The sequence below is a fragment of the Drosophila miranda genome, chromosome XR, assembly GCF_003369915.1.
Source record: "Drosophila miranda strain MSH22 chromosome XR, D.miranda_PacBio2.1, whole genome shotgun sequence".
In the NCBI taxonomy this organism is placed as follows: Eukaryota; Metazoa; Arthropoda; class Insecta; order Diptera; family Drosophilidae; genus Drosophila; species Drosophila miranda.
The window spans coordinates 45,388,748-45,400,954 of record NC_046674.1 but is presented as its reverse complement, the minus strand read 5'-3'; the positions used below and the strand labels follow the sequence as shown (position 1 = coordinate 45,400,954).

Here is a 12,207-nt window from a genome sequence, read left to right as displayed (position 1 = left end):
TTGGAAGCCCTCGCCCCATGCGTGAGTACGCTCAAGATGCGATGACGTACATGAGAAATGGCGGACGTCTGGACTTATTTATCACATTCATTTGCATTCAGAGATCTTATGGCGTTAAATTTGCGAGACAACTTTCGCCGGGCCCGCTTCGTCCAGTTTTTCGACTAACTCCACTTCGCGAGAAGAAGTCGCGCAAAAGGGAATCGAAAGATCACGCGATACGACGAAACGACCCAATGCAGAAACGGAACGCATCGCTGGGTAAATTAAGTTGTCCGTATGTCCAAGTAGCCTTAGCTGCTTGATGCGTGGTCCTCGTGCGGGTTCCGTGGTATAGAATCCTTTATGAAGATTATGTTGGAGAGATAACTGTCTCTCTTATCACTGGCCTTGTGGTACAGTGGTATAGAATTAATAATTCAAAGTGTTTACGGCTGGTTGCCGGAGCAAGGTTTATTAACAAGCGTTAGCTTTCGTTATAAGAACAGAACTAAAACGAGGGGTAACGTTGTGAGTTGCTGCGGACACCGCAACTCTACGGTTATACCCAAAACTAAGTCAGTATAACTCTCCTCCGGCAGACGACGCTAATATTAAACGACACGACAAAGAGTGCGTGCGAGAGAGACAGAAAATCAGTCTGAGCGTGACGTCGGGGGCTGCGTAGCCACTGAAAATTGATTTCTTGCTTTTGGCTACAAAAATGATCCGATCTGATCCAGATTCAGCAATCTGATAGATATGGTCATTATCTATGATTCTGCGTTTTTAGTTTTCTCGAATGTGCAATATTGTGGATGCAACAGATTTTCGTCCTTTGTGTGGGCGGAAGGGGGTGGGGCGAAATTCTGAGATATACGTTTTATAGTGAGATCTAACAGAAGTGCGGATACCAAATTTGGTTACTCTAGCCTTAATAGTCTCTGAGATTTTTGGATGCCCCAGATTTTCGTCCTTTGCGGGGGCGGAAGGGGGTGTGGCGAAATTTGGACACGAAACGGTCAAGGTCCGATATCACAGGAGTGTGGATACCAAATTTGGTTGCTCTGGCTCTTATAGGTTCTGAGATCCTTGAACTCATATTTTGCAATTGACAAAACCGACCATGAAACCTGTGTGTTAGAGAGAGACAGAGCGAGAAAGAATGAAATTGTTTTCTTGATTCTAGCTATAATCATTATACGATCTGGTTCAGATTTTGCACTGTAGAAGATATGGTCATCCTCACCGATTCTGCGTTTTTGGTTTTATCGTATCTTTAAAAATGTGGATGCCACAGATTTTCGTCCTTTGTGGGGGCGGAAGTGGGCGGGGCGAAGTTTTGAAATATTTTTGTAGCAGTGACATATCACAGAAGTCTGGATCCAAAACATCGTTGCTCTAGCTCTTATAGTCTTTGAGCACTAGGCGCTGAAGGGGACGGACGGACGGACGGACGGACGGACGGACAGACGGACAGACAGACAGGGCTCAATCGACTCGGCTATTGATGCTGATCAAGAATATATATACTTTATGGGGTCGGAAACGATTCCTTCTGGACGTTACACACATCCACTTTTATCACAAATCTAATATACCCCAATACTCATTTTGAGTATCGGGTATAACTAGGAGCCACCAGCAAGCTGGGGCATAAGCTGAATCAAAAGTATTTAATTGCCAAAGAATGCAAAGCTACAAAATATATGTACTTAGAGCTACAAAGCTACAGTCGGTAAGCCGACTTGGCATAAGCGATAATGCTGATCTTGCGGCATGTGCAAGATATCAGATTACCGCCGGTTGACCGTCACATTCAGGGCGCTGAACTGAAGTTCGCTGATTTGGCATCTTGAGTGCAACTGTTGGCTAACATTTGCGGTTGTTTATGTTACACAACAATGTGCGAGGGGCACGCGTTAACTACTCTCCCCTCAGAAGTATGACCGTCCCCGTTCATCTTGTAGTTGTCCACGATTTCCTGTATCTTCTGTGAGGCTCGGCTTCTCCTCAACTTCTGGTAGAGGAGGATGGAACTGCTGAGACTCAGGCTGAACCCAACTGCGGCAGCAAACCATGCCCTAGGTGACCCGGCCGATGCTACCTCTTCTTGAAGTTCCTGGATGACATGTAGGTTGTGGTTGTTCATCCTTCGTAATAGTGGCAAGCTCAGGACTGGGTCGTGGCCAATGATTGTAAGTGTTGGCGAAGCTACTATGCCCGGCATCCTGTCTATGATCTCACGTTGGTTCACGTATTTCGTTCCGTTGATGACAGCTACGCGCTCAAATGTGATGAGGAACGTACCGTTGACTGATATTGTCGAGCCGTCATCGGTGCTGATGTTAGCGGGACTCTCGTTCAAGACCATGATGCCATCGTCTACCATTGTGATACTTTCCAGGTGACTGGGCTGCGTGTTACAACGCGCTGTGCGTCCGGCGTGCAATTCGCGTGCGCAGGTGTCGTGTGTGGCCAACTTGCAGATCGATGCGTAGGTTGCTGTGGTGCAGCTTGTTACTGCTAGAACGTCCTTGTCGCATTCAGCTACGGTGTCATCTTGAAGCTGAAGTATTGTATGCTCATGGGACACGGGGAGGATGCTGACCTTTCTACATATAAGCTTAATTCTGGGATATTTGATTAAAATGTGGACAATATTTTCGGACTGTAGAATCTTAATACTAGATGCTTCCATCAGACTAACTATAGGAATTTCTGTGGGATGTTCGATAAGCACAGATTTTAGGTCATCGTGATCAAAGATAGTTGGGTTTATGATATTGGCTTTTGCCAGAGTGATTGTGAGCATTAAATTTTTGATTTCATTTATTAACATTCTATTTCTGGCCAATAATGCCTCATATAAGTGTGGTGTGTCTATCAAATCAGCCTTTTTTGCTTTAATTATTTGGTTTACCGTGTCAGTAAGCTGGTTTATCTGTTTCTGGGTTTCTGTATTTATTATTACCTGTCTGTTGTTTGATTCGATTAACTTTGTTTCGGTCATTCTAATTTTTTCTAGGTCTTTAGCGTCTGGTGTGCCAGCCACGACTTTAAGTGCTGTCCCAAGAAAATCCAAGCTTCTGGCGGCAATTCTATGATGCACTTCTAGAACGGACAAAAGGCCTCTAGTATGGTTTGCATCTACTTCTAGTAGTTTTCTCATATGAGACTGCGGAAAATACTCGGACAACTTTTCTGTTTCTTCTATTATACTCAAAAATTCGGTCAGATTACTTGAATGTCTAGCATAGTCATGTTGTTCCCAAATCATTACATTTCCATCTACTATGGGTATGTAGCTTGAGTGGGAATAGTCGGTGATCCGAGCATTTATTGTATTTATTAAAAATAAAAGCGACCAAATAAGCCTGCAAGAGAAAATAAAATTTGATTAACCTTACTGTGTTTCTTAATTCTATTACCAACCTATGAATGTTAAACTAATATCTATTTTATATTGTCCTTGTGGACCACCCTCCCCTTAATAAGTAGAGACGTTCCTAGGTCTGCCTGAATTACCTCTTCTGAGCATAAGGGGGTAAGTTTGTTTCCTAGTCTTTTGTTGGACTTGGTGAAGACTTTTTCTCCTACCTCAAACACTCTGTTTTGTCTGTGTGTGTTATTCCTGTCCAGTTGTATTTGTTGAGCTTTCTCAATTTTTGCCCTAATGGCTTCCCTAAACTCATCAGTCGATGAGTGTATCACTTCTATCGGTTTTTTGCCTGTCACTGAATGCAGTGAACGGTTGTACTCTATAGTTGCAAGTAAGATCAGTTCGACGGTATCGTCGATCTTTCTTTCCAGCTTAATGCATCTAGCGATTTCCGACAATGTGCTGTGGAATCGTTCCACCTGGCCATTAGAAACACTATGTAATGGAGGTGCATTTCCAACGTCAATCCCAAAATTATTTTTTAATAACGATGTAATGGTCTCTGAATTAAATGCTGCTTCATTATCACAATACACAACCTTTGTTTTGGGGAATAAGTTTACTATTTGAGTGATAGGGCCTTTTATATCCGCTATGGTACGTGACAGTATTGGTTGCACTACTGCGAATTTTGAGAATTTATCAATGCATGTCAGGAATTGTTTCCTGTCAGTCGAGAAAATGTCAATGTGCAACCGCTCGCCGGAAAACGATGGCGTTGGTGTTTCTCCGAGAACCTGTTTCTTCGGATGCCTGTCATATTTGGCCTTAGTGCAAATTTTGCAGTTGACCACAACTTCTGTAACCAGCCTGGTAATTTTTGGGAAGTAATACTCTTCTAAAATTTGCTTAATGTTCTCTTCTGCGGCTCTGTGCGCCCGATTGTGCTCTGTTGTGGCAATTTCCCTTTGTTCTGTTTTGTTAACTATGTCGGTTACCATATTTTTACAATACCAAAACTTTGTTGACGGGAAGGTTCTCACTAACTCGTGCTGCCACGCCAGCGTTGGCAGATCACAATATATGGCGTTGACCACATTAGGGTTAACTACTGCGTTAACTTTGTTTAAGAGCTCGTTTCTGTCAGTGAAGTGAATTTTGTGGCGCGTTTTTTCGCCAAAGAGTATGAAGTCTCGTTTTAGAGAAAACCTTGATTCCTCTAAAACTATCTGGTTTCTGAAACAATTCAAAGGTTTTTCCGTGGCTTCTATCGTATAGGTCACGGATAATTCGCTATGAATTGTCGCAGCATCGGATATTATTTTACTTTGCAGAGCATTCACGTTTTGTCGCGAGAGTGCGTCTGCTACGTGGTTTTCTTTACCCGGCTTGTAGTGAATCTTTGCGTTATGTTCATCGATATACGCTTTCCATCTTTTTATCTTTGCATTGGGGTTTCTATCAGACACCGCAAATGTTAATGGCTGGTGATCTGTGAATATATTAATGTCTCTTGTACCATATAGGTACTGCTGTAGTTTCCCAAGGGCCCAAACTATAGCTAATAGTTCTCTTTCGTTGGTGGCATAATGCGTCTCGCTATCTTTTAATGCCCTTGAAATCATCGTTATGGGTCGGTTGTCCTGAGACAGTACTGCACCAATGCCATAGGCAGAGGCATCTGTTGTTAGGTCAAATGGTTTTTTGAAATCTGGGTATCTGAGAGTGACGTCTTCTGAGGCTAGCACATTCCTTAATTTTTCGAACGCATCTCGTTCTGGAATACCAAAATCTATGGTTGTTTTCTTTGACATGTGTTTGCTGATGGTCCCGTTCTCTCCTTTCAACAGGTTTGTCAACGGCTTTGCAATTGCTGCAAAGTCTTTGACAAAACATCTGTAATAACTGGCCAATCCTAAGAATGACCTAAGTTTGTACAGAGATTTTGGTTCTGGATATTTTTGTATCGCCTTTACTTTTTCCGGGTCTGTCTTTGCCCCACCCAAAGTCACGATGAACCCTAGATATTCTATGCTTTGTTTGAAAAAATGGGTCTAGTCTCTTGAAACCTTCATGTTAGCCTCACATAAGCTTTTTAGAACCCAATCTATGTGCTCCACATGATCCTTTTCGTTTTCGGAAAAAATGATCACGTCGTCTACGTAGACATAGCAAGTTTTGCCAATCTGGTCACGCAGTACGTCGTCTATCGCTCTTTGGAAGATGCTTCCCGCATTCTTCAACCCGAACGGTAGTCTGCAGAATTCGTACTTTCCGCCGTTTACGGAAAAGGCCGTCTTCTCGCGATCCTGTTCTGCTAGATAAATTTGGTGATAGCCGGACTTTAGATCTAATGTCGTGAAGTACTTGGCTTTGCCCAAGTTTGACAATATCATTGAGATATTGGGCATTGGGTATCTATCAGCGATGGTTTTTTCATTTAGTTTCCTAAAATCAATCACCATTCGCTTGTTTCTGTTCCCATTTTCGTCATGTCCCTTTTTGTCAACAACCCATGTTGGGTTGTTATACGGTGACCTTGAAGGCCTAATGATGCCATTGTCAATTAAATCTTTAATTTCTTTCTTGACAAAGTCATTGACCCCCATAGGATGCGGATATAGCTTTGAGTAGCCAGTTGCTTATCGTCCTCTGTACGGATCGTAGCCACCACAGACGTATTGAACGGCAACGCCTCGTTAGAGTTCGTGAATGCCTTTGTCCTTTTTAAAATCATACTCCTAAATTCAGCTTTTACGATTTCCGGTACTACAATATCATTTACGTTAGTGAAATTGACGTTGTCACAATAATGGTGCTGCAGCTTTTCAGATGCAGATCCATGGTTGATTGTACCATTTTCAGTATCCAGGGTTGCTCCTACCTGCGTTAGCAAGTCGAAACCTATAATACCATCAAATGGCGTTAAGGAATCTAATAAAAAGAATGAAGCTGATTTCCCAAAAATGTTCATTGAACATTTATGGGTTACTTTGTTAGAACCATGGATGGAACTAACCGTGAAAGGGGAGCTGACCGGGACTACATTATTTAGCTCCTTTACGGGCTTGATATAGTTCTTGGCCGCTCCGGTGTCAATCAATATTTTTAATTTTCTCCCACCCAGCTGTCGTTCGATGAACGGCAACCGGGAGCGCTCTCTAAAAAATGTACCAAGTCGTTGTCACCTGCCTCCCTGGTTTCCTCCTGAATTTCTGCGACCGCGGCTTCAGCTACCCTATAGTATTCCTGATCTTGGTCATCGTTTGCTTGCTGAATGGTGTTCTGGACGCGTTGGCGCCTCTGACCCGTCATTCTTTCAGAGCCCCGTCTCTTTTGAGCCTGCGTGTATTCGTTTTGGGTGTTAGCACCTTGATTTTTTCCAAAAAGTGTAGGCTGCTTAAACTTAGAAGTACCAGATGCCGTATCCATGGGCTCTGGTTCTGACCCCTTGTCCTCTTTGGGACTCTGATTACTATTGTTTTGTTTACCCTGTTTTTTAAAAAAATGTGGGTTCTTGTCTTGGCCATATTCGGCTTCGTTGTTTTTTCCCTGTTTATCATGAGGGCGTGCCTGGTACTTGTTATTTTCACCTGCCTGAGCCCTGTCCTCCATAGCCTTTGCATACGTAGCCGAAAAAATGCTACGCTCTATACTCGCTTCCGCCTCCCTTGCGAAAGCTAGTGCAGACGCTAAGTCTTTGGGCTGAGCCGGAAATACAACTGCTTTTAGCGATTTTTTAAGGCCCGATATGAAAGCATGCAGCGCATCAGCTCTAACTTCTTCGTTGAGCACTGCTGCTGTATCCGCTTGATGTGTCATTACAATTTTATTTGCGACGAGCGTCAATTTTCGTTCAACCTCAGCGTAATATTCCATGAGGCTAGAATTGCCCTGCCTAACCATATCCAAATTTTGACGCAAAAGCCTGAGTGATGTCTTGTCTGCGTATGTGCAGTCCAACCTCGCTATAATGGCATCAAAGTTTAGTACGGTGTTATGTGACACTTATAGCGCTCTAGCTGTACCTCTAATTTTGTTTCGAATGATAGTCACTGCTTGGTAATGCGCGCTGCTACCCACATATGGCTGAAAAAGCTCATAGGCGTCTGTGGCGGACTGTCTCCATGCCACATAATCGTCCTGAGTTCCATTGAACTCGGGTACTGATTTTATAATGTCTAATTTTAAATCACACGGGATGGCTGGATTTATGCTTATCCTCTGATATGACTCGACCTGAGGTGCTTCTACGTGCAGTCTTCGAATATCTTGTTGTATTACATTCAGCTGTTCATTAAATCTAGCTTCTTGTGCCGCTAATGCCTGACTGACGGCATTCGCTACTAACGCCTGCACTTGGTTCATATCCATGTTCATTGACGGTTGAAAGCCTATTTGGTCGGGTTCCCACTCGTTTTCACTATCACTTTCACTTTCTATTTCTTTCTTGACTACCCTATATGGGCCAAAACTGGTCATTAGCTTTGCAGAAAGGAACTCTTTAATGACCCTTCACATTAACTTATGGCCGAAAGGAAAAATATATTCGGCAATGGGCATTACTTGAATAGAAATTTATTATGTCTCTGCCTTTAGCAGATAGCAGATAGAAAAAAATGACAACAAAAATTATAGTCGGTTTAAGAACTCACGATCACTTGTGCAATTTTTTTTATTTTATTTTAATTTATTTTTCAACAGCTTTATGTTTTATATTTGTGTGTATTTTGCTTATGCTGATAAAACATTCCACTTACATGATTTTCGAATTGGTGAGAGAAACTCTTAATTCTATCCTGGGTGTGGATTTATTAACGTTGGGCGCCAATTAAGTTGCCCGTATGTCCAAGTAGCCTTAGCTGCTTGATGCGTGGTCCTCGTGCGGGTTCCGTGGTATAGAATCCTTTATGAAGATTATGTTGGAGAGATAACTGTCTCTCTTATCACTGGCCTTGTGGTACAGTGGTATAGAATTAATAATTCAAAGTGTTTACGGCTGGTTGCCGGAGCAAGGTTTATTAACAAGCGTTAGCTTTCGTTATAAGAACAGAACTAAAACTAGGAGCCACCAGCAAGCTGGGGCATAAGCTGAATCAAAAGTATTTAATTGCCAAAGAATGCAAAGCTACAAAATATATGTACTTAGAGCTACAAAGCTACAGTCGGTAAGCCGACTTGGCATAAGCGATAATGCTGATCTTGCGGCATGTGCAAGATATTAGATTACCGCCGGTTGACCGTCACATTCAGGGCGCTGAACTGAAGTTCGCTGATTTGGCATCTTGAGTGCAACTGTTGGCTAACATTTGCGGTTGTTTATGTTACACAACAATGTGCGAGGGGCACTCGTTAACTTGTACGTGTGCAGCTGCGGGCTTGACTATGTGTGTGTGAGCGCTACAGTTAGCTCTTGGATATGAGCAATAACAACACACATATACGCGTAAAACTAGGTACTTAAGCGGAAAAATACAATGATGAGCATATAAAATAATAATACAATATAAAATTATATAATATGAATGAATATAAACTACAGCGGAGTGCTAGCAATGGTTTCCAGGAGGGAAGACAATCGGTTATCGGACTTGGAAAGCTGTGTCACCAAGGTACGCCGTAGTAGCAGCCAGTTTAAGATTGAAGAGGGACGATTAAGAGTTCAGCTTAACCTTTTCTGTGGGCAAAGCCGTCATGCAGAACGGCGAGGAGAGGTGCGGCTGGACCATCTCCAGGATCTGGAGCCAGCGTGCTTCATCTATTCTGCAGCTGAAAAAAAGGAGGTTAGGCACCAGGCAGGCAGAAAAAACTGCCCGGCCATACGCAATGGGGTCAGATGCTCATTGTTTCCACGAGCACGCCAGATCAGCAGATCCCCAAGGTACGAGTCTTTGCTCGTGCATAGACTGAGCGACATCTGCGAGTTTAAGGAAGCTGAGGTTCTGAAGGCAGCCAGAAGCTTAAAATCCAAGAATGCTCCAGGCCCAGATGCGATAGTGCGCCGACGATAGTGGCAGTTGGAGTAGCTGTCCACGCGCTTGCGAAACAATGCTTTGCAGCAGTAGCGCATTGCGCGGGCCTTAAGTCCTAACAGTATCCCTGTCCATGTCCTTTTTTCCGTCTGGCTATAATAATGATCCGATCTGATTCAAATTTTGAAGTCTGGAAGATATAGTCAGGAGTGTCTAGATACAAAATTTCGTTGCTGTAGCTCTTATAGTCAGACAGACATGGCTCTATATACTCGGCTATTGATGCCTATCAAGAATATATATACTTTATGGGGTCGGAACCGCTTCCTTCTGTGTGTTACACACATCCATTTTGTGCACAAATCTAATATACCCCTTACTCTTTTTTTAGTATCGGGTATAACAAAAAAGTTCAAAATGTGCAAAACGGCAGGCAATAAATCCCGCTTAGGTGAACTTTGCACTAATTCGTGCCCATCGCACTATGCCAAACGAGGGGGAACGTTGTGAGTTGCTGCGGAGACCGCAACTCTACAGTTATACCCGTATCTGATCCGATACTTAGTCAGTATGGCTCTCCTCCGGCAGACGCCGCTAATATTAAACGACACGACAAGGAGTGCGTGCGAGAGAGACAGAAAATCAGTCTGAGCGTGACGTCGGGGGCTGCGTAGCCAGTGCAAATTGATTTGTTCCTTTTGGCTATAAAAATGATCTGATCTGATCCAGATTCAGCAATCTGATAGATATGGTCATTATCTATGATTCTGCGTTTTTAGTTTTCTCGAATGTGCAATATTGTGGATGCAACAGATTATCGTCCTTTGTGTGGGCGGAAAAGGGTGGGGCGAAATTCTGAGATATACGTTTTATAGTCAGATCTAACAGAAGTGCGGATACCAAATTTGGTTTTTCTAGCCTTAATAGTCTCTGAGATTTGTGGATGCCCCAGATTTTCGTCCTTTGCGGGGGCGGAAGGGGGTGTGGCGAAATTTGGACACGAAACGGTCAAGGTCCGATATCACAGGAGTGTGAATACCAAATTTGGTTGCTCTGGCTCTTATAGGTTCTGAGATCCTTGAACTCATATTTTGCAATTGGCAAAGCCGACCATGAAACCTGTGTGTTAGAGAGAGACAGAGCGAGAAAGAATGAAATTGTTTTCTTGATTCTGGCTATAATAATTATACGATCTAGTTGACATTTAACACTCTAGAACATATAGTCATCCTGTACGATTCTGCGTTTTTGGTTTTATCGTATCTTTAAAAATGTGGATGCCACAGATTTTCGTCCTTTGTGGAGGCGGAAGTGGGCGGGGCGAAGTTTTGAAATATTTTTGTAGCAGTGACATATCACAGAAGTCTGGATCCAAAACATCGTTGCTCTAGATCTTATAGTCTTTGAGCACTAGGCGCTGAAGGGGACGGACGGACGGACGGACGAACGGACGGACGGACGGACGGACGGACGGACAGACGGACAGACAGACAGGGCTCAATCGACTCGGCTATTGATGCTGATCACGAATATATACACTTTATGGGGTCGGAAACGATTCCTTCTGGACGTTACACACATCCACTTTTACCACAAATCTAATATACCCCAATACTCATTTTGAGTATCGGGTATAAAAAGCCCGACTTTGAGTTATTCGTATTGGAAAACAATGTTTGCAAAAGCGTTCTATAAACGGAACAACTAAAAATACTATAGCTTGTGCCTTACCGGCATGTTCTTACCTTCTGAATTGCACAAAAAACCTCTAAATAAACTGCCTCACAGGAAAAGTCTTGAAAAAAATCATCTCAAATAGATTGTGGTGGTTGCTAACTATGCAAGTCAATTTCGAAACAAAACGAGAAAATTTTCTTTAGATAGTTTACTTTGATGGACCTCTTATCACGAAAAACATCAGCCATCCACCGCCTTGAAAACGGACTACCATAGTGCTATTTCTAATAGCCTTTCACAAGATTGCCATCGTATTAGACAAAGTGTTTAACAAAACAAAGATCGCAGACTGCATCATCTCTTTCACAAACATTGTGCAATTCCATAGTAACCTACAAAAACACCGACATAATACATCACTCAAAACTTACACACTAAGGCCCTCATCCCAGCACGGGCCACAAATGTAATATCATAAAATGGCTAGCCAGGCAAAAATCCAACTGCAACAAAACGTAACAAAAGCGATAATAATTTCTAAAATCCACTACACACTTATGGACACAAACTAAAATGAAGACTAAATAAATTTAAACTACCTTTAGCTCAGCACTAGGAGAATTTCGCACGACACCTATCTAAAACCTATTATATGAAACCAACAAACCAGTAAAAGAACTAACAATGTGAATAGTGGATGGCGCCAACATGTTGCAAGCCGATTTAAGCTTGTATTTGTTTGCACTTAAGACTTTATTTTTTTTTTTCAATAACTACAACTTACTATTGTTCAAAGCTCTTCAGTTGCTTTTTGACTGCCACTCGAAGCAGACGTGTTTTTCAAGCGGTCCGCTATACCGTCGTTCGAGTAAAGTAAAAAGGTCGTTTTCCAAGTGGAAAATATATTAAAATTGCCGCGAGATCACGCGCTGTTCGCCAGTGCAATCGCGTGTTAATTTGGTGAAAAAACAGAGCAGCTATTTGCAAATGAATATTTGTAAAATAAACGCTAAAAACAGCCACGTGCGGAACCTTAGTTCGTCAACAGGTGCGAATAGTTCGACAACAAGTCGGAATAGTTCGTCAGCACGTTCGAGTTCGAAGCTTTGGTTCGAAGCTTTGGCTTGAGTTCGGAGCTTTTCGGTTGGTGTCCCCGCTAAAACTTTCGGTTTTAGTCTCCGCTAGAACTTGCGGTGC

At 42.7% G+C, this 12,207-nt stretch overlaps 1 protein-coding gene across 6 annotated transcripts in view; it reads left to right on the top strand.

Moving 5' to 3' along the window:
- Positions 1-12,207, top strand: part of LOC117186459 — a 344,253-nt gene that overhangs the window by 151,214 nt on the left and 180,832 nt on the right. Inside the window, exon 4 of one of the 6 annotated variants that reach the window (XM_033387325.1) lies at positions 3,008-3,379. The exons of the other annotated variants lie outside the window; for them this stretch is intronic. Coding sequence (XP_033243216.1) covers positions 3,008-3,015 — 8 coding nt within the window. The 3' untranslated portion in view covers positions 3,016-3,379. Of the gene's footprint in view, positions 1-3,007; positions 3,380-12,207 lie in introns of those variants that run through there. 6 annotated transcript variants of the gene reach the window in all.